This window comes from Fundulus heteroclitus, unplaced genomic scaffold, assembly GCF_011125445.2.
Source record: "Fundulus heteroclitus isolate FHET01 unplaced genomic scaffold, MU-UCD_Fhet_4.1 scaffold_81, whole genome shotgun sequence".
NCBI lineage: Eukaryota > Metazoa > Chordata > Actinopteri > Cyprinodontiformes > Fundulidae > Fundulus > Fundulus heteroclitus.
The window spans coordinates 359516-387407 of NW_023397263.1; the positions used below are offsets into that span (position 1 = coordinate 359516).

General features: G+C 40.7%; 2 protein-coding genes across 4 annotated transcripts in view; one reads left to right on the forward strand and one right to left on the reverse strand.

Moving 5' to 3' along the window:
- Positions 1–14537, reverse strand: part of crb2a (crumbs cell polarity complex component 2a) — a 36574-nt gene extending 22037 nt beyond the window's left edge. Inside the window, exons 1-3 of the mRNA XM_036134401.1 lie at positions 14309–14537; positions 2032–2724; positions 62–257 (exon numbers count right to left, since the gene is read on the reverse strand). Coding sequence (XP_035990294.1) covers positions 62–257; positions 2032–2724; positions 14309–14375 — 956 coding nt within the window. The 5' untranslated portion in view covers positions 14376–14537. The remainder of the gene's footprint in view (positions 1–61; positions 258–2031; positions 2725–14308) is intronic.
- A 4298-nt stretch (positions 14538–18835) lies between these two features.
- fbxw2 (F-box and WD repeat domain containing 2) lies at positions 18836–27449 on the forward strand. Of its 3 annotated transcripts, XM_012851730.3 has the most exons (9): positions 18836–19328; positions 19522–19597; positions 21712–21998; positions 23859–24081; positions 24177–24371; positions 25175–25308; positions 25392–25478; positions 25603–25772; positions 25935–27449. In XM_012851730.3, the coding sequence occupies exons 2-9, from the start codon at positions 19579–19581 to the stop codon at positions 26221–26223; spliced, it is 1404 nt and encodes a 467-aa protein (XP_012707184.1). In that variant the 5' UTR covers positions 18836–19328; positions 19522–19578; the 3' UTR covers positions 26224–27449. The 3 variants fall into 3 exon arrangements, with proteins under 3 accessions (XP_012707184.1, XP_012707186.1, XP_035990306.1); XM_012851732.3 differs by lacking the exon at positions 19522–19597 and having other exon boundaries at positions 25935–26223; XM_036134413.1 differs by lacking the exons at positions 18836–19328; positions 19522–19597 and having other exon boundaries at positions 21905–21998; positions 23841–24081.
- Positions 27450–27892: the final 443 nt, after the last annotated feature.

The window sequence follows — 27892 nt, forward strand, 5'->3', positions numbered from 1 at the left end:
TACATTATTATTGTGCTTAACGTAGTTCTGCTTTGTCAGAAAAAAAAAGTGCTTTACTTACCTGTTTACCATGTCATTGCAGAATGCTCCGTTCTGACAGGGCTGGCTGGCGCACTCATCAATATCAACCTCACAGTTGATGCCATCAAAGCCAGGCAGGCAGTCACAAGAGTACATGCCAGTTAAATCATGGCAAGTGGCTCCATTTTGGCAGGGATGGGAGTCGCACTCGTCTAATTCAGTTTCACAGTTGACTCCTATGAGACGTACAGGTATCAGAGTTTGGAATTAAGTTAAAATGTTTTGCAAGTCAACATAAACTCTATATACTTTATATCAAACTGAAACCTAACCACAAGCTCAATGGGTGAGTTGAGACACAGTGGACAGGCCATCATTTCATGGAACAGGCAACATAGGCACAACTCAAGACTGCATCCCCAATTTCAGGGAATGAATCAGAGGTCTATTTCTTAACTCTGGAGTCATCCATAGCTCTTGCTTCATTAAGGTGAAGGAAAATATTGTGAAGACTAACATTACCCATGCATTTTGTAATACAGTCTACACATCAATGCCAATAAGGAGTTGCTGCCTCTTTTAACATGCTTGAGCCAGTTCTTGGAAAATAGAAGGTCCACATCCATCAATGCTTCTCAGCCTGGATACTGAGAAAGCATTGATGGGTGGATTGGATGTTCCGAAAATCAGAAATTGGTGTTGATGAAAATTTTATTGATTGGTTTGAAGTATTGTACTCCAATCCAACTTCTAGAGTACCTGTAAGTGGTTATATGTCAGAAAGCTTTCCTTTAAAAAGAGGAACACGTAAATTTCCTGAGAAAGAAGAGCCATTCCTGGGCCTTCTACCTCCCTATGTATGTAGATATAAGCATGTTCAGTCTTCCTTTACCTCCCGTGGTCTACTATGATCTACTTGGTCTTGCTGGTGTTCAGGATGAGGTTGTTCCTGGAGCACCACTGTGTCAGATTATGGTCCTCCTCTCTGTAATGGGTCTCATCATTGTTGGAAATGAGATCCACAACATTGATGTTGGCTGCAAATTCACAACCATATTTGTGGGGTGGATAGAAGAGCAGTTGTGGGTGAAGAAGGTGAAGAGAGCAGGGCAGGAGACACAACCCTGCAGTGCTCCTGTGTTGAGAATCAGTGGGATAGATGTGTGATTCCTAATCCTCACCATCTGCAGCCTTTTGGTGAGGAAGTCACTGATCCAGGAGCAAAGCAGTGTGGGAAATCCCAGGTTGTGGAGCTTCAGGGCCAGCATGTCTGGGAGCACAGCTTTAAAGGCTGAGCTGAAGTCCATGGATAGCATCCTACCATTGGTCTTGGGATGCTGCAGATGAGTCAGAGCCGTATGAAGTGCCAACAACGCAGCATCCTCTCTGGAACGATTGTCCCTGTAGGCGAACTGCAGTCTGCACAGGTCATCTTGATGTACTTCAGGAGGATCCTCTCAAACCACTTCATGAAGACAGGGGTCAGAGCAACACAACGGTAGTCGTCGAGGCAGATGATTGTTTTTTTTTTTTTTAGGATCAGGTACGATGGTGGTTTGTGGTATCTGAGCAGAACTGTGTTCAAGTCTGCATAACTGAATGCTGATGATCCCAGGGTCTCCTGGGATCATCAGCATTCTCCTGTAAGTTTTAACCACTGGGGGAGCTAGACCAGTAACTTCCAGGTTTAGCGCCCCTGAAGGCCTCTGGCAACACTGTACTGTCGCAAAATTAAACAGTCTCATATTCTATCTCTGTTCTCTCTCTATTCTGGCTCTGTGTTGCAGTGTGATGGAATGCTGAATGTCTCCCACCTCTTGCCCATAAACCCCTAGAGGTTCTCCTCATAGTCGTGGCATTGATCTAGCCCGTTTCCTCATGTAGGCTCTAACATAAGCAATACACAACAAAAAAAATGCAGCTATGGTAAACATTTTCCGAACCTACTCATATAAACAACCAAGATAGTGAATTAGGGTGGTGTGGGTGTGGGGTGACTTTGGATCTTACCTGTGAAGCCCACCATGCATTCGCATTCATAATGGTCTTTCTCGTTGATGCAGGTAGCGTTGTTCTCACAGGGTTGAGAAGCACACTCATTAATGTCTATTTCACAGTTGTGGCCTTGAAAACCGGGCACACAGAAACAATGGTACTCTCCCACCCCATCAATACAGATGGCACCATTCTGACAGGGTTCTGATAAACACTCATTCACATCTTCCTCACAGATCCTTCCCTTGAACCCTGGTGCACAGTGGCATTCAAAACCATTCGGTTGCAGCACACAAGTGCCATTATTCATGCAGGGTCTGTCAATGCAGTCAGTCACATGTGTCCTGCAGTCCTGACCTCCGTATCCAGCCGGACACCTGCAGAAATATCCACGCATCTGGTCTACACACAGGGAACGGGGCTCAGAGCAAGGGTTGCTCAGACACTCATCCACCTCCTCAGTGCAGTTGTCTCCTGTTAGTCCATCTGGGCATATGCAGTGGTACTCCATTGTTCCCGGGGTGCTGGAGCAATTTTTACATGGCACAAAGGAGCAGCCGTTGTAAAGTTCGTCACAGTTTTTACCCATGTATAGTACACCTTCTCTGGCACAAATACAGGCGTAGTCATCCATGGTGTCCACACAGGTAGCCCCATTCTGGCAGGGTGCAGACAAACATTTTTCAGATGTGGCCGAGCAGAGAGTTCCTACGGCAAGAAAAAAAACATCACTGTGAGGTCAAATTAAAAAATCTGCCATATGGTCATGTGATTACTAACTAATGTTGAACCAATCAAAGTGTACCAGCACCTGATTCAAAAATACTTGATTATCCCATAACGCTTTTATCGCGTCCTGATGGAGCCTGGTAATGATACACTAATATAAGTAAGATGTTTTCAAGCAAGGAAACATCAAAAACGATCCGGACAGCGGTGCTCAAGGAGATGCCCACACATTGTACATAGAATATATATTACAACAATGATCCATCTGTCATTGCTTTAGAAATCTACACACGCATGTTATAATACCAGGGTTATGTGATGTTAAAAAAACCACAACATAACTTTTTTCCAGTACCATTCAAGTCTTGCTTGAAGTTTGGAAAAATCTGTTATTTTTTAGTGTTCTGTTTGTCCTACATATTCTCCAATTATGGGTGACTGCCTTTACTTTGCCTAGGTATAAATATAATACTGTGAAAATTGTTTTTTACTCTAATCTGTTTGCAAGGTATTACTTTAGCTAATGGCAGGTTTTGTAGAAGGAGGACCCAAATGCAAAGCATAGAAGAAGTTAACGTGATTTTTAATACAACTGAAAAACTTTCAACAACAGAAACATCGGGAAGGCAGAACATGGAACAAAGGCAGTGGAAAAAAAGAGGAGGTAGAAACCAACGATGTGAACATGAAACCAAACTGTTTAAATTCTGGGAGGAGAGGGAGAGCAAAGGCATGAGGACCACGAGGGAGAAGTATTATAATTATTTTATTTTTTTTATCTATTCCACAGGCGCCACTTTTGCCAAGCTTTCTCTTCTCCACCATGTATTTCTGTTTCAGACTTTTCCAGTTTGAACCTAAGATTTACCATGGCTTGTGGAACCCCGCTTCAGTCATGGCTGCTTCAAGATCTTGGAAAATGCTCGCATTTCTTTGCTGTTTTGAATCTAGTATGTTGGTAATACCCATGTCACAAACTAAATGTAAAAAACACAGCATCTCCTCATGAATCCAAACATGGCGTGCCATCATCCTGCTTTTATTTCCTGTTTCACCAGTAGTAATGGCCGGTTGTTGTTCATGTGACTTGCGTAATGCAAAAAAAAAAAAAAAAATGTTTCCATTGCAGTTTTGCGAAAAATACCAATTTCGAAATAGCTGAAAAACCACCTTATCCTTGTGCAAAAACCTTTTATCGAAAAATAGGAGTATTTTCAAAATTGTTTCCATTAAGCAAATCTAATTTCATAATTACAATTTGTGCAATTTGTTGGTCAATGGAAACGCGACTAATGAAAGCACAGATAAAAGTCATGAAGGCTGAGCAGAAGGAGAGGGAGAACACGGATATGGCAGACAGAGAGGAAATAGAAATCTAACAAACAAGATATAAAACAGAAACTACAGACTATTAGTGCCCCGACTTCTTTATTCAAGAGGGTTCAGTTCTCCGAATAATGCAAAAGGAGAAAAAAAGCTCTGAAAATATAAAACGTGCCATTTAAATGCTGATGAACAAGAAACAATGTATGTTTTAATTAACAATATTTATACCATAATAGGCCAAAGATAATAGCAACAAAATGTGAATAATACAGAGAATCGGTTTACCCCCAGCACTTGACCACAGCTAAGCTGTCTTTAGGAGAGCTGGCAAAATTGTGTAGCACAAAACATCAGACTCCACCTCTTGTTATACTCTAAGCTTCATCCTGTTAGGATGTTTCCCTTTGTGTGTGTCAGCCTTGTCTATTTGTAACCAGGACACAGCTTAGCATCTGGTTTTCAACTGGTTTCTCCAAAGGATATGGACATACAATCATGTCTCTTCACATAAGTACATAGTAGAGGCTAACATTATTAGAATTAAAAAGTCTCCTTCTCATGTATAAAGCCCTTAATAATCAAGCTCCATCATATATCAGAGCCCTGATTACCCCGTATGTTCCTAACAGAGCACTTCGCTCTCAGACTGCAGGTCTGCTGGTGGTTCCTAGAGTCTCTAAAAGTAGAATGGGAGGCAGATCCTTTAGCTATCAGGCTCCTCTCCTGTGGAACCAACTCCCAGTTTTGGGCCGTGAGATAGACACCCTGTCTACTTTTAAGACTAGGCTTAAAACGTTCCTTTTTTAAAAAGCTTATAATTAGAGTGGCTTACATTATCCTGAGCTATCTCTGTAGTTATGCTGCTATAGGGTCTATTTTTCTCACTCTGCTGAGTTATCCTACTGTTCTCCAATGTGCATTGCTTGATTGTTATTTCATCTTTTACCTTTTTGTTCTCTGTCATTTTTTTCTCTTCATGGTAGGTACACCTCGTCTGGCGTTCTGTTAGCTGTGACATCATACAGGGAAGACAGATCATCTGCTATTACCATATAACGTAGAAATTATTCCTGGATCAATGTAATCTTCTGTGCTTTTTTTGTCTCTCTTGTTGTGTCTCTGCTCTGTCTTCTCTAACCCCCAGTCAGTCGTGGCAGATGACCGTTCATACTGAGCCTGGTTCAGTTGGAGGTGTTTTCCCCATTTAAGGGGAGTTTTCCTCTCCACCGTCGCTTCATGCTTGCTCAGTATGAGGGATTGCTGCAAAGCCATGGACAATGCAGACGACTCTCCATTTAGCTCTGCGCTCTTTCATAAGGAGTAAATGCTGCTTGTCAAGACTTGCTGCAATCTACTGGGTTTTCTTAGATAGGAAACTTTTTGACCAATCTGTATAATTTGATTGACTTTGACTTTGGAAAGTGCCTTGAGATGACATGTATCATGAATTGTCGCTATTTAAATAAAATTTAATTTAATTATCAATATCCATCTATAATAAGATTAAATAAACAACACTAAAAGGTGACAAACTAAAGACTGCAGAATCCCCGGAATATAAAGAATAAGTACCAGTGGTGGGCACAGCTAACCAAAAAGTTAGCTTCACAAAAATGTATATTCAACACACATAAATATTAGCTTCATTATGGTTAAACTGATGGTAAATAAGGAAATTTAAGTAAGCTAATGCTAGCTGCTAACCAATAACCAACAGCTGTTACCCAGTCTGGGTCACACATCTTCAGACAAAAGGTGCTGCATGCTTACCAATGGCACATGACAAACATCTGCAGCGCTGCATATTTTGAGGTGGGTAGCTGTTTTGGTTCAGACTTAAGGACTCTTAAACTTTTACTTTTTCATGGAAGTGGAAGCGTTATAATTTCTTTCTATACAGCACCGATTCTATCCCTCAAATGCAGTTGAATTTGAGAAGAAACTGAGTGTGAGTTGGAAGCCAGTGTTGCCAAGTCTTGTAAGAGAAACAAGTAACCAACTTTGTCACCTTCACCTTGTAAACCATATAAATGAAGCAGTAAGTCACTTATAATAACGTGGCAACACTGCTGAAAGTCTTCTGGAGGTCCCCTTTTCCCCTCTGTCATCAGACCGTTTAACAAACGTGCAATAAATCGTGACTTTTTGAGTTAATTGTTGTTGTAACATCAATAATTTTAATATTGTTATATATATTGTTATATTTAATGTGCACCATTTTTAAAGAAAGCATAAATAAAATCAGTTTCATCATTGCTGTGTAGTAGAAACATGTTTTCCTATCCTGAATTCAAGGCTAAATCTCCCTCGAGGATTGTCATAGGTTAGTAGGCCAGCCAGTGTTTTGTACGGAAATGTTGGAACGATAAGAGTCCTATTGAGCCATGCAGAAGCCCAGCTCAGAGTCCAGTCTCCTTCCACCTCATGTGGTGCTGGTAACGAACCCAGAAAGCTTGGTTACACTAATAATTAAAGGGTTACAGAAAAAGAAAAAGAAAAAAAACACGTCTCTGATTTTGAGCAATGGAAGCCGATAAAACATAACTTTTTGTTTTTAAGAAGTTGTTGAGAAATGGGAGCAAACAATATTAAGACCACATCCTCTACAAAAGAAAGGCGGAAAGAGACAGAGAAAATGAGCCAAATGACAGTCCCCCATAACTTAAGACGAGGAAATTCACAATTCCTTTGAGTGCTAAGTTTTTCCAGTCAGGGTGTATTTTTACTATTGTTATTGTTCCTCTAATAATCTTTATTGTATTTTATATTTTATTGCAGCTATATTATTTTCCTATAATTTACTATGCTAGATAGAATAACTAAAGAAATAAATATTTTGTAGATTTTTCATTTTCACTATCCTATTAGTTTACTTCATTACTAGAAAAGGACTTTTAATCCTCCGCCACATGACTTAACCGAAAGCAGATTTAGTTTCTAATGGGATGCTAATCTTTCTGTTCTCTTTTTGGCATTCTTCTTACATTCACATGAAGGAGCTAGTTAAACTGAAAGAGTAAGACAAAGCAGTCACGCCAGCTGTCAGTACTGGATCAGTTCTCATGTCTGCTGTTTCTGAATAGTTCAGCAGCCTCAGTGTCTCCTTGACAGGAGAGTAACGACTAACAAGATTGCTGTCTCTTTTAAAGGACAGAATGCACATTATACATAACACACACAGCAGATAAAGAGTAATGCTGATTGCTAGCGCACCTTGTTAATCATACTACCCTCTAAGCCGGGGTTTCTGTGTCTGTAAAGAAGATAAAGCTGTAGTTCTTTTCACCAAAATATCAGTGATTAACTGTTTTTGTGAAGGATGCAATGTAAATCAATTCTCTGTTTTGTGGACAGAAGTGTGATTAGCTGCACTTTTCTGCAGAGGACACAGTCTTCTATTTGTATTTATTATTGCATTTTTTTTGCGTTTATCCGTTTCTTGGAAATCTGCTTTAAGACTCTGAACTGTTCTTCCCCTTTCATGACAGAGGGATGATGTCATGTCCAATTCTGGCTAAGATGCATCCTGCCTACAGTCTAAGGTGAAGACACTAACTAAGTTTGAAATTTCACAGATTACTGCGGGCTTCAGTGGGTGGTTAGCCACCTGCACAGTAAAAGAATTAAACGTGGTTGTCTGGAGTTTCAAGATTACATCCAAGCCCTGTAAGAAGGACTAAGAAGAGTATCAGGAATGTTTATAGCAATTAGGATAGGAAGTAATTGGGACTCTCACATGAGAGGAAAATTTGGTACTCACTAATGTAACATAGTGCATTGATCAACCATGTTGAATCAGGAGACCAGCCATCTACCCGCCAGAAGGCTATTGTTTCACTTCAGTTTACATCTCCACAAGTAACAAGTACAGCCTGGATAAATTGTCCCTGGTGTGCCAGACATGGGCTGGTTTTCAGTATAAAGGTATACCAAGGTTTTAAAAATGTTGCAGTTTCAAAACCATCAAAAGTTTTCATCATGCAGCTACAGCTAAAGGAAAAAAATTACAGAAAAATTTGTTTATTGTTTTTTTTAATAAAACCCAGCAGATTGTATCGAGTTATCGACTTACAGCATTTATTCCTCCCGGATGAGCAGGTAGCGACAACGGACAGTCACTTGCATTGCGTCATTGACTTTGCACCAATCTTTCATGCTGAACATGCGTGTAGCGACAGTAGGGAGGAAAACTCCCCTTTTATTGTACTTATACAGCTTATTTGTGTTACTCTATGAAGCGCATAACAAAAGAAATAATGTTCTGTGTAGTCAGGACTTGAAATCTACTAAGTATAGTGGGTATTTATTCTAAATTTGTATCCAAATAACAGCATATTCTTTGTTAGCAAGTGCATAGTAAGTCTAAGACCCAAATGCAGACAGGAGGCAGGCTGACTTACAGGGGTTGGACAATGAAACTGAAACACCTCTCATTTTAGTGTGGGAGCCACGATATCCAGGGTAATGTCAGCATACCACCAAGAAGGACAAACCACATCCAACAGGATTAACTGTGGACGCAAGAGGAAGCTGTCTGAAAGGGATGTTTGGGTGCTAACCCGGATTGTATCCAAAAAACATAAAACCACGGCTGCCCAAATCACGGCAGAATTAAATGTGCACCTCAACTCTCCTGTTTCCACCAAAACTGTCCGTCGGGAGCTCCACAGGGTCAATATCCACGGCCGGGCTGCTATAGCCAAACCTTTAGTCACTTGTGCCAATGCCAAACGTCGGTTTCAATGGTGCAAGGAGCGCAAATCTTGGGCTGTGGACAATTTGAAACATGTATTGTTCTCTGATGAGTCCACCTTTACTGTTTTCCCCACATCTGGGAGAGTTACGGTGTGGAGAAGCCCCAAAGAAGCGTCCCACCCAGACTGTTGCATGCCCAGAGTGAAGCATGGGGGTGGTTCAGTGATGGTTTGTGCTGCCATATCATGGCATTCCCTTGGCCCCATACTTGTGCTAGATGGGCGCGTCACTGCCAAGGACTACCAAACCATTCTGGAGGACCATGTGCATCCAATGGTTCAAACATTGTATCCTGAAGGAGGTGCCGTGTATCAGGATGACAATGCACCTATACACACAGCAAGACTGGTGAAAGATTGGTTTGATGAACATGAAAGTAAAGTTGAACATCTCCCATGGCCTGCACAGTCACCAGATCTAAATATTATTGAGCCACTTTGGGGTGTTTTGGAGGAGCGAGTCAGGAAACATTTTCCTCCACCAGCATCACGTCATGACCTGGCCACTATCCTTCAAGACGAATGGCTTAAAATCCCTCTGACCACTGTGCAGGACTTGTTTATGTCATTCCCAAGACGAATTGACGCTGTATTGGCCGCAAAAGGAGGCCCTACACCATACTAATAAATTATTGTGGTCTAAAACCAGGTGTTTCAGTTTCAATGTCCAACCCCTGTATGTGAAGTCTTTAAGTAAAATGGCTGAGTCCAAAGTTTACAAAACAAGGGACGACAGAGAATAGAATAGAATCAAAGACACATGGCAAAAACTTGCAGGAGGATAAGGACAACGCTCACATCAGCAGGAGAATCAGACCAAAAACAGAGACAGTACAGAAAACTCTCTATATTCTGATTACACAACAGCCATATTGAACCCTGAACTATGGGGTGCTCCGCAAACTCAAACTTTTCCTAGTCGTTAATCCAACTTCATGGGATTTGTATTTCTGACTAGGAAGTCACAGAACACAAACTTATATATATATATATATATATATATATATATATATATATATATATATCAATTGCTACAATCGCCACCTGCATCGGCTCTTTTGTCCTATTCCTTGCCATGATCATTTGCTTTTTGGGCTGGCTGGCTCTCTGTTCTACTCCACTCTGCTCTGCTCCACTAATTAGTAGGAGCAGCAACACCTGTGTTACTTATAATTACCTGCATTGATTGCACCTGCGACTTTGCCCATATAAACACTACCTGCCTCTCACAGCCAGTCTCCTGCTGATAGTTTCCTGTTTTTGTACTTCCCTGTTTAGCTTTGCTCTCGCTTGGACACTTCATCAGCTCACTGATTCTGGACACAACTTGGACATTTTTTTCGACGATTCCAAGCAAGCCCTTTGGACCTGTCCGCCACTTCCTGCCTGCGTTTTCCACGTATGACTCTAGCTTGTCTCACAGACCCTCCAGCCGCTGTGAGCTGCCAGCTGTCAGCACTTCCTACCTCCTGCCCCACTCTAGACTTTAACCTGCCATCACCAAGTTTTTTGTTTAGTCCTTTTTTTATATATAAACCTCTTTTAAGTGCAACATTGTGTCTGGCTTGATTATTAGGTTCTCAGTATCTGAGCATTATAAGGAAACATAATTTTAAAAAGTGTTGTGGTAGTCACTTGATCAAGTCTATTTTAACAAAACTGCCATTTATAATTGCAAGAAATCAGTTAATTGAAACTCTTTCCTTGAAAAATAAATGAATAAACAGAAAAACACGATGTGCATCATTTGCTACTACGTGGTGTCTGTCCCACTTGGCACCACAATAAATCTAAGCAAATACCTCATTTAGATACACATAAAGGTGCTTTGAGGAGTTTAGTGTGCTAAAATGTGAGCAAATTCTTAAAACATTATAGCATGGTCCAATTATTTATGAAAATAACTCTTTATCTATTTTCTCTACCCACTTTTCTGTGCAGGGATGTAGAATTTTGATTTCGATAGTTTTTCCAGAGATTGCTGGCATTCATCAATTTTCTAAATGTATTTGTGTTAATGCTTAATACATTTGAATAAATATTTTGTAATTCATTTTAAGAAAATTAAAAGCAAGAATGGAAGTGAAAAGTGAGTGTTCAAGCCAATGCTCTGATTTTAAAGAGAGAAAAAAACATTGCTTATCCAAAGTCACTGAATAATTTAAAATAAACTTGACTTCAGTATTTACCAAAATAAGCATTCCTACAACATCCAGCAGGGATTATGTAGCCTGTGTTTACTTTAGAACTTTATTTATCTAATACTTTGTCACCAGTATTGTTTTGTGACACACAAACACAAAGTTGGAGTATTTTTTAGAAAACATTATTTCAAGCAGACTCGAGGTACTGCTTCAACCAAGAAAACAAATTAATTTGACCGCTAGTTTTGTTTGTTGTCATATTATTGTATGTTATACACCCCTAATCCTCCTTTCCTTTTATCTCTTTGCTCAAGCAGCTCTGACGGCCACCCTGACCTCCCCAACCTCTCCATGGGGTAATAGGGTTAGCGTCTTGAGGACAATCCCCCTGCTCCTCTAATCCCCTGGCACGATACCTGTACAGATTAAGTCTTTAAGATTCAATCTTCATTCCTTTTCCTATCCTTCCTTTTCACCTCCGTCTCTAGTCAGGTGTGACTCTTCGGACCTCAGTAGGACACAAGATGAACAGTGTTTAGAGATAAATATAGGGAGGTGTGATAATTGTCGTCTGCACTGTGTCTGGGACATCACAATCCACCACAAATCTGATTGAGACATGCTCTAACCTAAGCTCCTCCAAAGTGACAGTGTAGTGTTAGATCAGTTATTTTTTTGTGACTAAGAGCTAAATGGTGTCTAAACACATTATTTCCAGTTAGACCAGCCTAGTAATTAGAAACACAACAAAGAATTGTTATGTGCTGTACAAGCAGTTAAAACACAGCTATGTTAACAGGTTCTTCTCATTCACTGATCAAAATAAAAGTGAATGCATTTTCATTTTAAAACCATTTCTTTTTGAGACAGTTGCCTGTTATTTTTTGCCCTTTTTCTGTTTCATATATTGTGGTTTTGTTTTGATTTTTTTTCTCTTGGCTGACTGTTTAAGGTGTAAAACACAGCTGTCTATTATTAAAACTATTTCAATTCATACCTGCCAGGAGGATAGTTTGTACCCATTTTGACAACTGGCAACTTCAAGTATTTATTTAAATAATTAAATGATAATTTGCTGTAAGGAAACCTGGTTATATGATTAATATAAGATTTTAGTTTAATCGTGGATCAAAATTTAACCTACTTCATAAGAGGCAATCTGCCGAGGAATCAGACCCAAACTAAACTAAATAGAGGGTAATACAAAGTCTTGAGAAATTCATAGAAAATTAAATTATAGTTCAGACTGGAGCCTTTATATGACTATTTAACTCCATAATTCCTAAGATTATCTAACTACCAAGACAAATAAACTGATTAGCAGAGGTTTATGGGTGTGAAACAATGAAGTCAAGGTCAAAAATTACCTGCTTTAATTGCAATTTTAATTTTTTTTTTAATTCCATGTCTGAGAAGATCTGTTCAGAAAATGAATAATTAATGCATTGAAAACTAAATCATCTATAAATAAATGAATCCTTAAAGAACATTCAAAATGATGCATTTTCTGCTGTATCTGCACATCTTGATGACAAACACTTTGGTGTTGTTGAAAAAAAAAAAGATTTCAAGCAACACTTTGAAGACTGGAGATGATGTATAAGTTCTGCATGTGTCTCCTTCCATATTTGGCACATTGGCATTTCTAGAAATAATGATGTACAGCAGGTCACAATTGCAAGACTTAAAATGTAAAAGCACATGTTAATGAATGTTAACTTCACTGTTTTAGGAGACACCTTGGTGCTTGATTTTTTTAAAACATTTTCATCCTCTAAATCTTGAGACGTTAAATGTTTTTTTTTTGTACATTGTGAAGATGAAATTTTATTTCCTGGGGAAAGATCCACAGATCCCACACTAAATATGTATTTTCCTGTCTCTGCTCTCCGATACTACAGCATGATAAAGTGGTCATCCTCTATGTTCAAAACAGTTCCAGAGGCTGAAATTACCTCTGGTAACATTTCCATTGTATTTAGCTGTTTTACAAAATTCTCTGAAGTACAAGAATGAAATTTTTGTATGTAGACATATTAGCAGCTGCGTAAACATTATAACATTAAAATAAAAGCTTTTCTTTCATTCTTTGATTTAATTAGTTTTTCCATGTGTGGACAAATCAGTCAATCTATTTGTTAATAATAGCTATACAATGTTTATTATTATCAACAAATATGTACTCATCTCTTTCAGTAAGAAAACAGCCACTCCTTTTAATTTCTTTAACTTATTTTAACTTCAAGATGTTAAAACAATCTGAAGCATTAATTTAATAACGAAGAGTATCTTTAGCAGTAAATCTTTTAAAAATGGAGGAATTGATTGATTTCAACTATATCTTTAAAGTTGTATTATACAGCCATTTGTTACATGTATTCAAACTTGTTACCTTTTATTACAAACAACGTTACTGTTGTGAATTTCTTCATAAGCAGTGATGTAATTTAAGTATAAATGCTGAGCTTGGTGATAAATGATACGTAGAAGATGCATATGTTACAAAAGCAGCCTTTCATAAGTTTGAAGTTCTATTGCTGCTCATTGTTCTGCTATAAAGACCCTGCTATGGTTCTGAGTTCACTGTAACCATCCATGCAGAACCTTTCCACAAAAGATCCATTTTTGGATAGTAGACACATTAAACAACCGCCGTCTGATAAACCAGTACTGTGTGGGGGACTTTAAAAAACTACATTTACTGGAGATTACGTGACCCCATTCTGCAGCTTCATTCAAGCATGGAAAAATATGAACCAACTTTTTCTACTCCTTCATTGTTTGCTCTGATTTGAGCATGCATGACTGAGTGGTCTCATTCTGAGGCAGTCATGTGTCAAATCAGACACAGATTACCTCGACTCCCACCAGTTCAGAACACTCTTCGTGCCAGTGGTCTAAGAAAGTCTATAGTATTAGCAGCTTTGGTGATCAACTGTTACATTTTCTGGAAATCATCAAAGTTCATAAAACAAAAAGGAAACATCTCATCATTGCTACATCTGTTTGAGTCACTTTATACACGTTTGAGGCACAGAAGAGTTCTTAAATCGTACAGAACTTTGTTAGAGCCACTTGTTTGGCAAGCAGCATCATTAAGAGCCATACTAACATTCCTGTCCATGTAATGCTTCCCTTAAACTAGTGAGAAAACTCAGGACTTACCCGAACCTTTAAACAAGGATTACTGCTCCAAATGCAAACCTTAGCAGTAAGCAACGATTAAAGGAAGCCCTCATTATTTCATTCTTGTTGTTTTCTGCGGGGTTTTTTTTTCTTTGATGAACTCTCGCATTGGGACTTTCACATTAAACAGAAGGATTAAGTTTTTCTACTCACCCCACTTGAACATCATCATTGTCAGCAGAAGTGTCTTTAGATTCAAATGAACTTTTCCCAGCTCCATTGTAAAGCAACAGACCTAAGTCCATGCAAGAAAAAAAATCTGAATAAAAAACAAAAAGCACAAGGCAAGTGTTAAACTGCCAGCATGTTGTTGTGTTGGTGCTGGCCTCAGAGGGTGGCTATCTCCAGCAACCATCCATGCTTGGCCACAGACAGCCTGCCCTGGTCATAAGAAGAGTGATCAGCCATTGGTGGGGGAGTAATCAGGAAAACATGAAGTGGACTAGCACCTGCTACTGTGGAAGACCTGCTATTAACGCATTCATTGCATTAAATGAGCCATTTCCATTTAAAATCAATCATGAAATTCATACCAGATGCCAGGAGACGCTAATAAACAGATGAAAAGAAATCAATACGAGCTAAACAATAAATTAAGTTAACTTTAAATTAAGTTATGTGAAACAAAATACTGGGAATAAATACTAAAAACTCAAATATATATTCAATGCTTTGTACAAAAGCCTTGTTGAAAAGTTGAAGCAGTTTAATTCTCTTTCCTCTGGAACTAGTTCAGAATCCTTATCTTTTCATAAATGTTTCAGTTTAGTTCTTCATTCATTCTTCCTTCAGTTCTATGAAGTCTGTGAGTACAATATGCTCAAACCCAGCCTCAAACATCCCTCGGTGCTAGTGAAGTGTTTTGGTGGAAATTGCAATGTCATTTTTCCCCCAAACACAGTGGTCTCATCTGAGCAGATACATTTTCTCCCAGTATTTTTTTTTTTTGGCTCTTGCAAATGTTCCACACCAAACTCTGAATCAGCTTTTAAATGCTCTTTCTTCAGTGGTGGAGTGTTGCTCAGTGAATTTGCACAGAACCCCGTATGGATGAGTATTGGCCTACTTATTATCTTGACTGAAAAAAATTCACCTAATTAAATATCTTTCTGAAACTCTCTGCTAGTAGTCTTTCGCTCTTGGAAAACTCTTCGGATGAATCTTTTGACTCCCTGTGAGACACCTTCTGATGAGCACCTGATCATGAGTGGTTTCTGCTGAAATGATGTTCTTTCTGCTTCCTGGTGAGGGCCCAATGGTGCTCACTGCAACATCCAGAACCCTAGAAATACATCTTTAACCCATGCAATAAGTATAGTTTAAAATTAAGGTTGCAGAGATATTGAGAGTGCATCATAAGATGCTTCTTGTGTGATATCCCAATGGTGAAAAAAACTTTAATGTGTACAAAACATGAACATGTCAGTCTGGTCACTTACTAAAATCCCTTTGTTCTTGTATTTTGTTCTCAACAAACGTTTTGCTTTCTTTTGTTTCCTTGTGTTTTCAACTCCCCCACTGACATATTTTGACAGATTTTATTACGGAATTATACATGAACAACAACTTTTCCCTATATGTCATACTTTTTTCCAGAGGTCTGGATAATATTTCAATTATCTGAACCATTTGGCTATAATGAAGTTGTGCATTCCAGTAAATCCAGGCCGGGATTTAGTTTCAAGCTCATTAGTGTCCACAGCAGCTCTAGTGGCTTCTCTACACCATGCAGATTAGCAGATATCTATCACTTCTTCAGTCTCCCTTCCTCCACCACAAGTAGGTGCTCACAAAAACCTCAATCTGTGCTATCTGCACCTGGCACCTCATAGTCACTTCTTCTCTGCGATAACTTGTGAGCAAACCTACGTTGTAATCCTATATAAATTGTGTTTACCAAAAAATCTGAGTATTAATTAAAAAGTGTGTTTAAAGACAAAACTTGGGTAATTTTACTCAATGTTCTAAAGCCCTTTATTATATCACACTACAAGGTCATTCTTTGAATCTTTTGTTCTTTGCACAACTCTTACACTTGCTTTTTTTGCAATTGAATGCTAGTTTGTGACTAAAAATAATTCATAATATAATCTGCTTGGCTCACTTACTCCAGTTTTTATGTACAAGTAAGTATTTTTATCTTATGAACGTTTTAAAGCAGAAGAAAATACTTTTTTATTTTTAATCTGGGATGCGGACATCACTTAAAAATAGTGCTGGACTGGGACTAAAAGACATCTCAGTACTTTCAGTGTCAGAGTCAAACTGATTTACTTTAAACTTTTGATATGAAAAAACATTACATTTGCCCCTATTTTACCCCTATTAGCATCTTCTCGTGGTTTATTCAGAACCCTTGCCTTCTGTGTAGCTGTAGATATGATCTGGCTGCTGCAACAAGATGCAAACTATTGACTTACTGGATGAGCTTTTCACGTTTTCACAGTTAAAATGTCAAACTTTCAATCTGTAGCGAGCTATTTGTCACATCACAGTCGGCTAGAACCTGACAGAAAGGGGTCCTACACGTTTCTATCACTGCCTGGAGACTCACCTGTAAATGTAGCTCAGGTGCAATGTTGTCTGTACTCTGTCCCTCACTATGATCAGTCATGCTCATCGGGGTAATCTTCCACTGGGTGTCTTGCTGAAACTGAACTGAGATAACAAACTCTGAGACTTTTACCTTTAAAAATTACGAGAGTGTATATTGTGAGTTACAGAAGGTATAGAGGCAAAAGTTGTGCTGATGGGACACAAATCAACTGTGATAAAACAAATTTTGAGGATCATACATTCCTTCAAACACAGTAAGGGACACTGTGAGCTTGCTATGCTAAATTAGCCGTGAGGGGAAGTATACAGGCTCCATTTCCTACCTCCTTCCTTATAGACTGTATTAACCGTACAGCACTTATCATGGTGCCCACTGACGCATTTTTGCTTTGGCTAAAGATTCCTTACCCATTGAGGGTATTTGGGTGGACCCCAGTTCTCCAGAGTCTTAATAATGACATGATTATTTGATTCAGGTGTTATTTGATTGGATCAGGGACATCTAAAAGTTCCAGGACACCGGACCTCTTGGACCAGAATTATGGACCACTACTCTAAAAAAATGTTGATTATTCATTCATCCAGACATCACCAGGGGGCAAAGATGGTTGAAGATCAGCCTCTCAAGGGTTTTCACCAGGTGTGATGTTAGTGCTACCAGCCTGTAGCTTTTAAGGCCTGTTGGGGGTGTGTGGTATTAGGCACACAGGAGCTCTACTACAGCTGTGGTACTCTCCCCTGCTTCAGACTGATGTTGAAGATGTGTCCCTTCATCCCACACAGCTCATTCGCACAGGATCCTTCCTCACTTTGGTCTTCACAGAATATTCCTCACTTGGAGAGTTGAGAAGGACAGGGTGATGAAGGAGAGCACATTTGTGGAGTCATCTGAAGCAGAGGGGGTGGATGATAGCTGAGAACCAAATATGTGCAGTTCTGGGCAAAACTGGTATTTTTCTGGGGGTGGGGGGGGGGGGGGGGGGTATCTGGCTGGTCTAACCTCAAGAAGTGCTGATTCAGCTTATTCACTCATCTCAAATCAGCTACTGTCTGGGCATTCAGTTTGTGACCAGAAGTTATTTTTAGGCTTTTCCAAACATCACTGATGTTATCTTGCACCTCCATTTTCTTCCTGTAGCTGTGTTTTCCTTCTCTGATATTCCTCCTTATTTTTTTCAGTACAGCTCTCAATTCTCTCAGATTTTATCTCCGGGCCTATCCTGGGTCTTCATAAGGGGCACAGTAGAGTCCACACAGAAGTTGATGTAGTCTGTGATGCATTCTGTTATTGAATCTATGTCTTACCTGTAAGGATCGGATAGCTCATCCCACACAGTGGAGCTTAAGCAGTCTCTCAGGGCTTCCTCTGCCTCCTCAGACAATTTCCTTGCTGTGTGTGTTATAATATAATTATAATATAGCCAACAGGGCAAAATAATTTGATCAGAAAACCTTTGTATGCAACCAACTACTGGCGTAGAAATTCGTAAAGTCCCAGTATGTGACATATGGAGAATGCCAAGTACTATGTGCACGTTACTGGTAAAGTGTTACTTTGATGTAGAGTGAGGACCTTTTTCTGGTCTTTGTCTTTTGGGCTAGGTTCAAGAGTAAGGTTTCAATTGTGTTTAAGTTAGGGTTAGGGTTGTAGTGGTAAAGGTTAGACGTGGGATCAGGTCAGGGTAAGGTCATAGAAAGGGTTGAAAATGAATGGAAATCAATGGAAGTCAAGCCACTGTGAGTATTTTGGTGACAAAATGTTGCCGCTTTCAGATTTCTTGTATTTTTGCTTTTATGTTACAATTGTTTTAGATAATTAAAACATGTTAATATCAGGCAAACAAACCCCGTACAACCACAAAATGCAGTTTCCAAATAATGATTTTGTTTATCAATCATTCCATTAATTTCTGGACACCATCATTTCTGGATAAGAAGCGTGTTCACTCTGATATCAAGCGTTAAATCGCCTCGCGCCACACATAACATAAAGTAACTTGTGAGAGCCGAACAAAAGGAAACCCACCCCGGTCATGTTTTTTATTCATATTTCACTCCGTTCCACTGTCTGTGCAACACCGGAAGCCAGACACCTACGAACAATGGTCACTCATGACCGTGGTTTTGTCTTACAGGCAAATAGTTCACAATATACTCGAGTGCTTTTATTGTTACTTCCCAGATTATGAAGAATAGAATCCAAAAGAGTTTTTTAAATCACAACTTGCAAAGTGCTTTCGGTGTTCACAGAGTAGTTTCCTCGTGACAAACCCTTTAAGACAAAACGCAGGGAGACACGAGCTTTTAGAGGAGGGTGATGCGTTTCTATTATCGGCTGGTCTTCATGCTGTCAAATACTAATATCCTTCTCTACCCCCCCTGCAGTTTTTCCTACTTTCAAAATGTAAAAAAAAGACGTTTAGGTTAAAAACGTCGCGTGTAAATAGAGCAAAACCAAATGCACTTTTCACGGTAGTTAGCTCTCCGACGCTAGGAAGCTATGGTACGTGGACAATATAATTCGCTGGGCAGGTTAGCTTATGGCAGCTAACTCTGCTATGCCGTGCAGTGACTAAGCCTGGAGGGTGGTTGAAGAAAAGCTTCCTGCAACTTACAGGTTGGTGGAAATTGGAAACTTGTATGTATTGTAATTAAATGGACTGACGGTGAGCAATTCGACCCACGGGAATGTGTTTTGCTCATCGGTTGCCTGGATGTTAGCTAACCTGCTACGTTCATGGACAAGCCGGGCAGCTGCAACATGCAGGCTAGCTTAGTCTGCTTTATAACAGTCTGGTTTAATGTCTCAGGATACTAGATGTCGCCTTGGACAGCAGGACTGGACGGAACCCTCTTGGCTGACCAACATGACACTCGTTGGAAAAGGTGTCACGTTGATTTAATATGCAGTAGTCAATCTTTTTTTTTTGCCTTGTACCATCTCCCTTGTTCATTGTCCCCCATACAGCTGGCAGGAAAACTGCCCCCCTAGACAAGATGCTGCCGCCGTCATGCTTGACAGATGGTGCTGATCTCTTTGGTTCGAAAGCCTCACCTCCGATTTGTACATATTGTCACGTTGCAACCACAAACCTGATCATTTTCTGAGATTTCATCTAACGCTGTTACTAAAGGTAAAGCTTTGTTGCGAAGTGGAAGGAAGAGTGGTTTTCTGTTTTATTTCCAGATAGAAATCTGAGGAGGGGGTCGCACGGCCCCCTGTGCATGCATGGGTTTTTTTGCAATTATTTCTGAATATTAACTCTTAAGGGACATGAAACTCTAGATCCCTCGTTTTTCAATTCTTGTCACAGATTCCTAATTGGATTTATGACCGTATGCCGCTCTGACACCTGACTCTGCTTCGATCTGATCCAGCCCACCGTAGCTCTGGCCGGACGGTTCGGGGCGTTGTCCTGCTGGAAGGTGAAGCTCTGACCAGCCTCCGACAGGTTTAGCTCCATCCACCCTGATCAGCTTCTCTATCCCCGATGGAGAAAGCATCCACACAGCATGATATTTCCACCACCGTGTTTCTCTGTGAAGTGCTATGTTCACGGTGATGTGTTAGATTTCCTCCACACCAATCGTTTTGCTAGTAGGCAAGAAAAATGCCCACGTAGCACCTACTGTCACACATTAGCTATGTCCCTTGTGGCAAACTGCAATCAGGACTTCTTATGTCTTGGCTTTTGTCTTGCCATCATCCAAAAGGCCGTACTTGGGAAGTACATGACTAATAGTTGTGTTGTCAACCGATTGTGCTGTCTGAGATGTACAACACTGCAGCTCCTCCAGAGCTACCACTGGCCTCTTGGGTTCTAATTTGATTACTGCTGTCTTTGCCCAGCCATTCGGTTTAGGGTCGTCCATGTCTTGGGAGTTCAGCTGTGGTCCGTTCTCTCTCCACGTTCAGATGATGGAACAGAGATGTTCAAAGCTAGACAAATGCTGCTTTAAACTGAGCCAGAACTTTCTCCCTGAGCTCTCTGCTGGGGTCCTCCGACTTCATAGGCGTGTTTCCATCGTGGGTTCTTGAATGTTTTGTGTCACGGAACCGATTTCTGTCTCTTCTTGTGACGTTTCGACTCAAGGTCTGACACTTTGATCATTTACGATGAGTCTTGATTGTTTCATAGCAGTTATAGATTGACAGCCACTGAGCGCTCCTCCAGACTGTGTGAAAATGTGTAGGTAGAGTTCAGGGGTGCAACATGGTCCCCATCCAGATGTGGCTGAGAGTGTGAGGGTGGCCTGGGGGGTCTCTGGCAGTGCCGCGGGGATGCCCAGTTCACACTTACACATGTACACCTCCAGGTTATAAACTCGCTCTCACATTAACACAAACATCTATTTCTACTCGCGCTCACCCATCCACACACGCACACGTCCACGCAGCAACGCACAATCACACCTGTAGTTGAAAGTCCTTCAGAGACAGGTGACTGTAACGTCACTGTGGTCTGCCCACTTTGATGCTGGACTCAGTCTGGACCTAATGAAGTTATCCATGCATTCAGGACGCCGCTTTGAGACGTCCTTTCTGCAGGGCAGAACTGGCCTGGCGCCTGTTCCGGTCCACATGGTTTGCCTGAAACGCCGCAGCAGGACACATAAAAAAAAAAAGGATCAATAGAAACATATACCACACTTTTCACACTGTATTATTTATTGATTTTTAAAAACCACCACCGTTTTCCTTCCACTTCGTGACTTTTTGTTTGCTGATTGTATATCATCCAAATAAAATAAAGGTTTTGACTGTAATGTGACGATATTTGTATGGAATATTTGATGCACTTGCACAGCGGTTCAGCCCCTAAGCTCAACATTTAAATTTCAAACTATGTTCTGTTATTGGTTTCCATTTAAAGAAAGCCAAACCCTACTAAACATCTGCTTTACCTATTTATGCCAAATGAATGTTATTTCTATTGTGGTAAGCACTATTGAAAGGCGTTCTTGAGAATCCTTGAAGGACTGTGCATTGCTCTTTGCAGGTGTTGCTGGTCATGTGCCCATGGACAAAACGGCCTTTGAGGGGTGGCTGGAGTCGGTCTCTGCCACTTTCCTTTCCCTTAATGACCAGCAGCGGAACCAGTGTCTGGATCAGCTCATTTCTCTGAGCGGCGCCGTCCAGCTCCGTCACCTGTCTAATGGCCTGGAGACGCTGCTGAAACGAGATTTCCTGCGCCTGCTTCCTCTCGAGCTGGCCTTCTACCTTCTGCAGTGGCTGGATCCGCAGACCCTGCTCACCTGCTGCTTGGTCTGCAAGCAGTGGAATAAGGTAAAGATCCCGCTCTGCGACCCCACGTAGTGGAACTATTGAGACCTTCTTTTGGTTTGGTTATGGGTCCCTGTCCCCAGTGAGAGGCGGTGTATACAACGGACAGGTCGCCAGTCTGTCACAGTGAATGGAGCACATTGAATTGCAATATAGGTTTTGTAAACCGTACAATTAACTATTCTAGTTCATTCAATTCAATTTTATTTATATAGCGCCAATTTATGAAACATGTCATCTCAAGGCACTTTACAAAGTCAAAATCAATCATATTATACAGATTGGTCAAAAAAATGTCCTATATCAGGGAATCAGTTGATTGCTTCAAAGTCCTGACAAGCAGCATTCACTCCTGGAGAAGCGTAGAGCCACAGGGAGAGTCGTCTGCATTGTAAATGGCTTTGTTGCAATCCCTCATACTGAGCAAGCATGAAGCGACAGTGGAAGGAAAAACCTCCAGCAGAACCAGGCTCAGTATGAACGGTCATCTGCCTCGACCGACTGGAGTTACAGAAGACAGAGCAGAGACACAACAAGAGAGACAAAAAAGCACAGAAGCACACATTGATCCAGTAATCTGTTCTACATTAGATGGTAGTAGCGGGTGAGCCGTCTTCTCTGGATGATGTCACAGTTAACAGAACGCCAGACCAGGTGTACCTACTATGAAGAAAAAGAGAGGGAGCAAAAATTTAAAAGATGAAATGACAACAGTCATTTCAATGTAATGCAATGCAAAACTGGAGAACAGTAGAAATCAGTAGAGTGAGAAAAATAGACCCTGATGTCCTCCAGTAGCCTAAGCCTATAGCAGCATAACTATAGAGATAGCTCAGGGTAACATAAGCCACTCTGACTATAAGCTTTGTCAAAAAGGAAAGTTTTAAGATTAGTCTTAAAAGTAGACAGGGTGTCTGCCTCACGGACCAAAACTGGGAGTTGGTTCCACAGGAGAGGAGCCTGATAGCTAAAGGATCTGCCTCCCATTCTACTTTTACAGACTCTAGGAACCACCAGCAGACCTGCAGTCTGAGAGCGAAGTGCTCTGTTAGGAACATACGGGGTAATCAGAGCTCTGATATATGATGGAGCTTGATTATTAAGGGCTTTATATGTTAGAAGGAGAATTTTAAATTCTATTCTTGATTTAACAGGAAGCCAATGAAGGGAAGCTAAAATTGGAGAAATATGATCCCACTTGTTGATTTTCATCAGAACTCTTGCCGCAGCATTTTGGATCAGCTAAAGGCTTTGAACTGCATTTTGTGGACTTCCTGATAGTAAAGAATTACAATAGTCCAGCCTTGAAGTAACAAATGCATGGACTAGTTTTTCAGCATCACCCCTGGACAGAATGTTTCTAATGTTGGCGATATTCCTGAGGTGAAAAAAGGAAACTGCTCCTGTGCTACTGTGATGATGAACATTTCATCATCAACGTATTCCATACTCCGCTTCATACCGTAAAACCACAGTCTGACCACTGGATGGCAGCAAAGTTCTTCCAGTATGTTGCTTGATCTGCTTGAAAAAGCGTCATGGGGCATCTTGGCTGCTTTAAGATTGGAAGCAGTTTGAGGCGAATTCGGGACAATAGTCTGAACGGGGTTAAGATGTGGGAAAACATTTATTTATCAACAGAAACATGAGTTTGTATTACAGGACTCATTCAGGTTAGCCTGGCAGCACAGATATTAAAGCCACAAATAATACGTTTTTTTTGGCAATGTAAAGTTAATATTTGCATAGAATTGTGAAGAGAACTGTCATGGCTCATAAGTTGAATGTTCTGTGACGCCTTTTAAAGCACGTTTACTCACAGTAGCAAGTATTAAACCTGTTTAGGTGTCCGTCTGTCTGTAGGTGATAAGCTCGTGCACAGAGGTGTGGCAGAGTGTGTGTCGGGAACTAGGCTGGCGGATCGATGAATCCATTCAGGATGCAACTCACTGGAAGGGCGTCTACTTAAAGGCTAAGCGGCGTATGATGCAGCTGCAGGACCAGGAGGCCTTTGAGACGTCATCACTGATTGGCCACAGCGCCCGAGTCTACGCCCTGTACTACAAGGATGGCCTACTCTGCACAGGTACACTTTGATTTACCTGATTGCATGTGTCACCATGTGACACATGCAAACCTGTCGTTGCTTGCCGTCGTAACGCATTCTCCTTTATTTTCCAGGGTCTGACGACCTTTCTGCCAAATTATGGGACGTGCGAACTGGACAGTGCATTTATGGAATTCAGACACACACATGTGCCACGGTGAAATTTGATGAACAGAAGCTAGTGACTGGGTCCTTTGATAATACTATTGCATGCTGGGAATGGAGCACAGGGGCTAAAATCCAGCAGTTCAGAGGCCACACAGGAGCAGGTCAGTATAAATACAGAGTAAATGTCCATCTGGAGTTTCTAACTCCTTAGGTGATAGTTTAGTTCTCTACCTTTTGAGGTCCATTTCAGAAAATATTCAATAGAAACTTTACATATCAATATATTTTTCTGCAGAAGTCTCTTAAATAGGTCAACACTCCTTTATAACTGCCAAAAATACAACAATTTTAAAGGCCTTTACCTTTAGATGCTAGTTTGATTTCTTCATGCCACTGTTATTTAAGAAAAAAACAATAACGTTTTCCCTTTAACATATTGTGTGTGGAGATTAGCCAGAAATGTACCTCTATGCATCATCTGACTTTCTGGAGTGTCTTATTTAAAAATTGGTACCCTGTTGAGTCATCAAGCATAAAATACCTACTTCCAAAAACATTTAAAAAAGGATTACAGATGTTTTTGTTTTTTGTTTTTCTTGCATTTTTGGTTCAAATCTGTTAAACCACTTCAGCCCTGAAAATAACAATCAAATGACAATCAAAGACAATTTAACCAAACTTGCTTATTTTAGACTGTGTGTGTGTGAGTGGGGGGGGGGGGTACCTGGAGAGAACCCAGACATGCAGAGTAGGTACAAGTCAACTCAATGCAGAAGGAATGCAAACCCAAGACCTTTTGCTGCAAGCAACAGTACTAACAACTTAACCATTGTGCATAACTGGGTGTGAAGTAGAATTAAAAGCATTTATTATTTTTTTAAAATCTTTACATTCTGAAGCCCTTCACTCTGAAACCTCGACTGTACACAGTTGTTTACCGGGTGTGTGTTTGTGTGTAACGCAGTCTTCAGCGTGGACTACAACGATGAACTGGATGTGCTGGTCAGTGGTTCTGCAGACTTTACAGTAAAGATCTGGTCTCTGTCCGCTGGCGCCTGTCTCAACACTCTCACCGGACACACCGAGTGGGTCACTAAGGTGAGCTCAACATGCTGAGGCGTCACGTTTTGTTGGTAACTTCGATCCTGACTGTTTGTTCTGCTGGTGTTGTCTCCCATCAGGTGATATTGCAGAAGAGTGAGGTAGAATCGATGGTGCACAGTCCTGGTGATTACATCCTGTTAAGTGCTGATAAGTATGAAATCAAGGTAAAGTTCTCTCCCTACCACAATTAGCGTTTTCATTCAGGGATTTTGGGGTTTCTCATCATCTGTGAGCAGCTACACCTAAAAGCTCTTCATAACAAAACAAAATGCTGTCCTCGCTCTACAGGTTTGGCCTTTAGGCAGAGAAATCAACTGTAAGTGTTTGAAGACGCTGTCGGTGTCAGAGGACCGCAGCATCAGCCTTCAGCCTCGCCTGCAGTTTGACGGCCGTTACATCGTCTGCAGCTCTGACCTCGGTGTTTATCAGTGGGACTTTGCCAGTTTTGAAATTCTCAGGTAAAACGGTCAGAACATCACATTAAGTTTACAGAAAAGAACCTAAACAGAAACTAATAGTCCAACAGAGCAAGATAGCAGTGTTATTTGTAATGTTATTGGCTATGATTAGGAACAATAATGCTCTAAACTCTGCAACCTTCTCTATTTTCCCCTCCGTAGAGTGATAAAAATGGAGGACCCAGCCAACCTGTCCCTGCTGGGCTTCGGAGAGGTGTTTGCGCTCCTTTTTGATAACCACTTCCTGTATGTCATGGACTTGAGGACAGAGGCTATCTCAGGCCGCTGGCCTCTACCAGCCTACAGAAAATCAAAACGAGGATCCAGCTTCCTGGCAGGTGTGACCTCCTGGTTAAATGGCCTGGATGGGGGCAATGACTCAGGACTGGTATTTGCCACCAGCATGCCCGACCATAGCATTCACTTGGTTCTATGGAAGGAAAACGGGTAGCAAAACAATGAGGTCGCACCGTGGACGTTTGGCCTGTGATTTACGACCACGGTCTCTAAAATATATAACTGCCAAGAAAGATCATTCATGGACCAAAGCATGTTGTCTTCACCTGTTTCTTCCTCATCATTGAAGTCCTCCTCTAGATCTTTATATGAACTTTAACTAATGGAAACTGAAGGCCAGCTCAGAACTGAATAAAGGTGGTTACCTTTGCGCTAAAAATGGATCAACACCTGTTGTGAAAATACTTCCATGAAGCCAAAATGACGACGTCCAAGAAAGCAGAAAAAAAAAACATTTAGTAACCAAAATAACATCCCTATGTTTTGTAATATATGTAAATGTTTAAAAGTACAGGATTATTGCATTTTTGCTCTTGGACTAGTTGGCAAAGTGCCAGCGAGAACATCTGTAGCCGACTATAGCTGCCATGTCAGTCCCTGAGCTGACTCCATGGCACGGTACCTCTGAGCAGGAGTAGGGTTGCCTTAAACTCACTTGCTTTAAAGGGGAACGTATTTGTTTTTCAGACGGTGTCGAATCAAGACGGGAAGCTTGTTAAAGCTCGCACCAAGTGTCGCACCAACAGTAGACGAGTGCGTCGGTGTACCACGTAGAACACTGCAATGCCACTCTGTTCGTTTTAAGGATATCTGGTTTAAATGTCCGCTTGATAAATGTGACGTGCCTTTCAGTTCTTTTCAATAGCTCCAGCAGACTGCAGTTAGGCGATGACTTTAGCTGTTTTCCATATTCAGACCGACTTGGATGCCTGTACATTTCTACCTATATTCTGGATAGTTCTTGCTCAGTGTTCCACTTTTCTGAACTGACTGTGTTAAACCTATTTTTGCGAAAGGCCACAGAGAATTACACAGGAAAGTTGCTTTGAATGAGTTTGGTTGGGTCAAACATTTCTTTTTGAATTGATGGTTATTTAATATTACGCCACCTCTGTAGTTTACAGTAATCTCACTGTAAATTGACCTTATCTTACTTTTTTTGTTTCCTCGTCCCGGCAGCACTTAATTCAGGTAATCAAAACAAAAATGTGAGTATAATGACTTAAATACTGTTGGGAATACTTCTAGGTTTAATATATTTACATCTAAGTACATAGTGTTTATTGTCACAGAGTTTTCTGCCACATAATGACAGTTTGAGTCACCTTAATCTATCTGCTTCAATCTTTCTAATAAAAACTGGTAGTAAAAGTGTTTTTTTATATGTTGTCGCTGTGGATTTGCTCCCCACACCACCATCACTTTATGCAAGCAGTCCTTTAACTTGCAGTGTCTGTGCTTTTTGGTCCAGATCTTTATGGGTGTCATGCATGCATAATACAAGGTTTTCATGGTACATGGTGGGGTACATTTCTAGATCAACACATCAACTGTATATTACATTTACAGAAAGTACTTCTGTTGTGCAGCAAACAATAGATTGAATAAAATAACATTAAAGGGCAGTGGGCCAACCCACGTGCACACACCAATGTGCGTGCACATTCCTAGTCAGTTTCCGCTCACTGGCTATGCATGCACACTTCTAGTGTCAAATAGTTTATGTACCCAGTTAGCTTAGCGGTTAGCTTTGGTGTTAGCCGTTCGTTGTAGCTCCGCTGCTCTGACTGTATACCGTGAAGGTGGCTGAGAGTGGCAATTGG

What these genes read in the sequence shown, in the direction of transcription:
- fbxw2 (XM_012851730.3), top strand. An exon ending in TCTGCAAGCAGTGGAATAAG is followed by an intron (nt 21,999 to 23,858) that starts GTAAAGATCCCG and finishes GTCTGTCTGTAG; the next exon opens with GTGATAAGCTCGTGCACAGA. An exon ending in GGATGGCCTACTCTGCACAG is followed by an intron (nt 24,082 to 24,176) that starts GTACACTTTGAT and finishes TTTATTTTCCAG; the next exon opens with GGTCTGACGACCTTTCTGCC.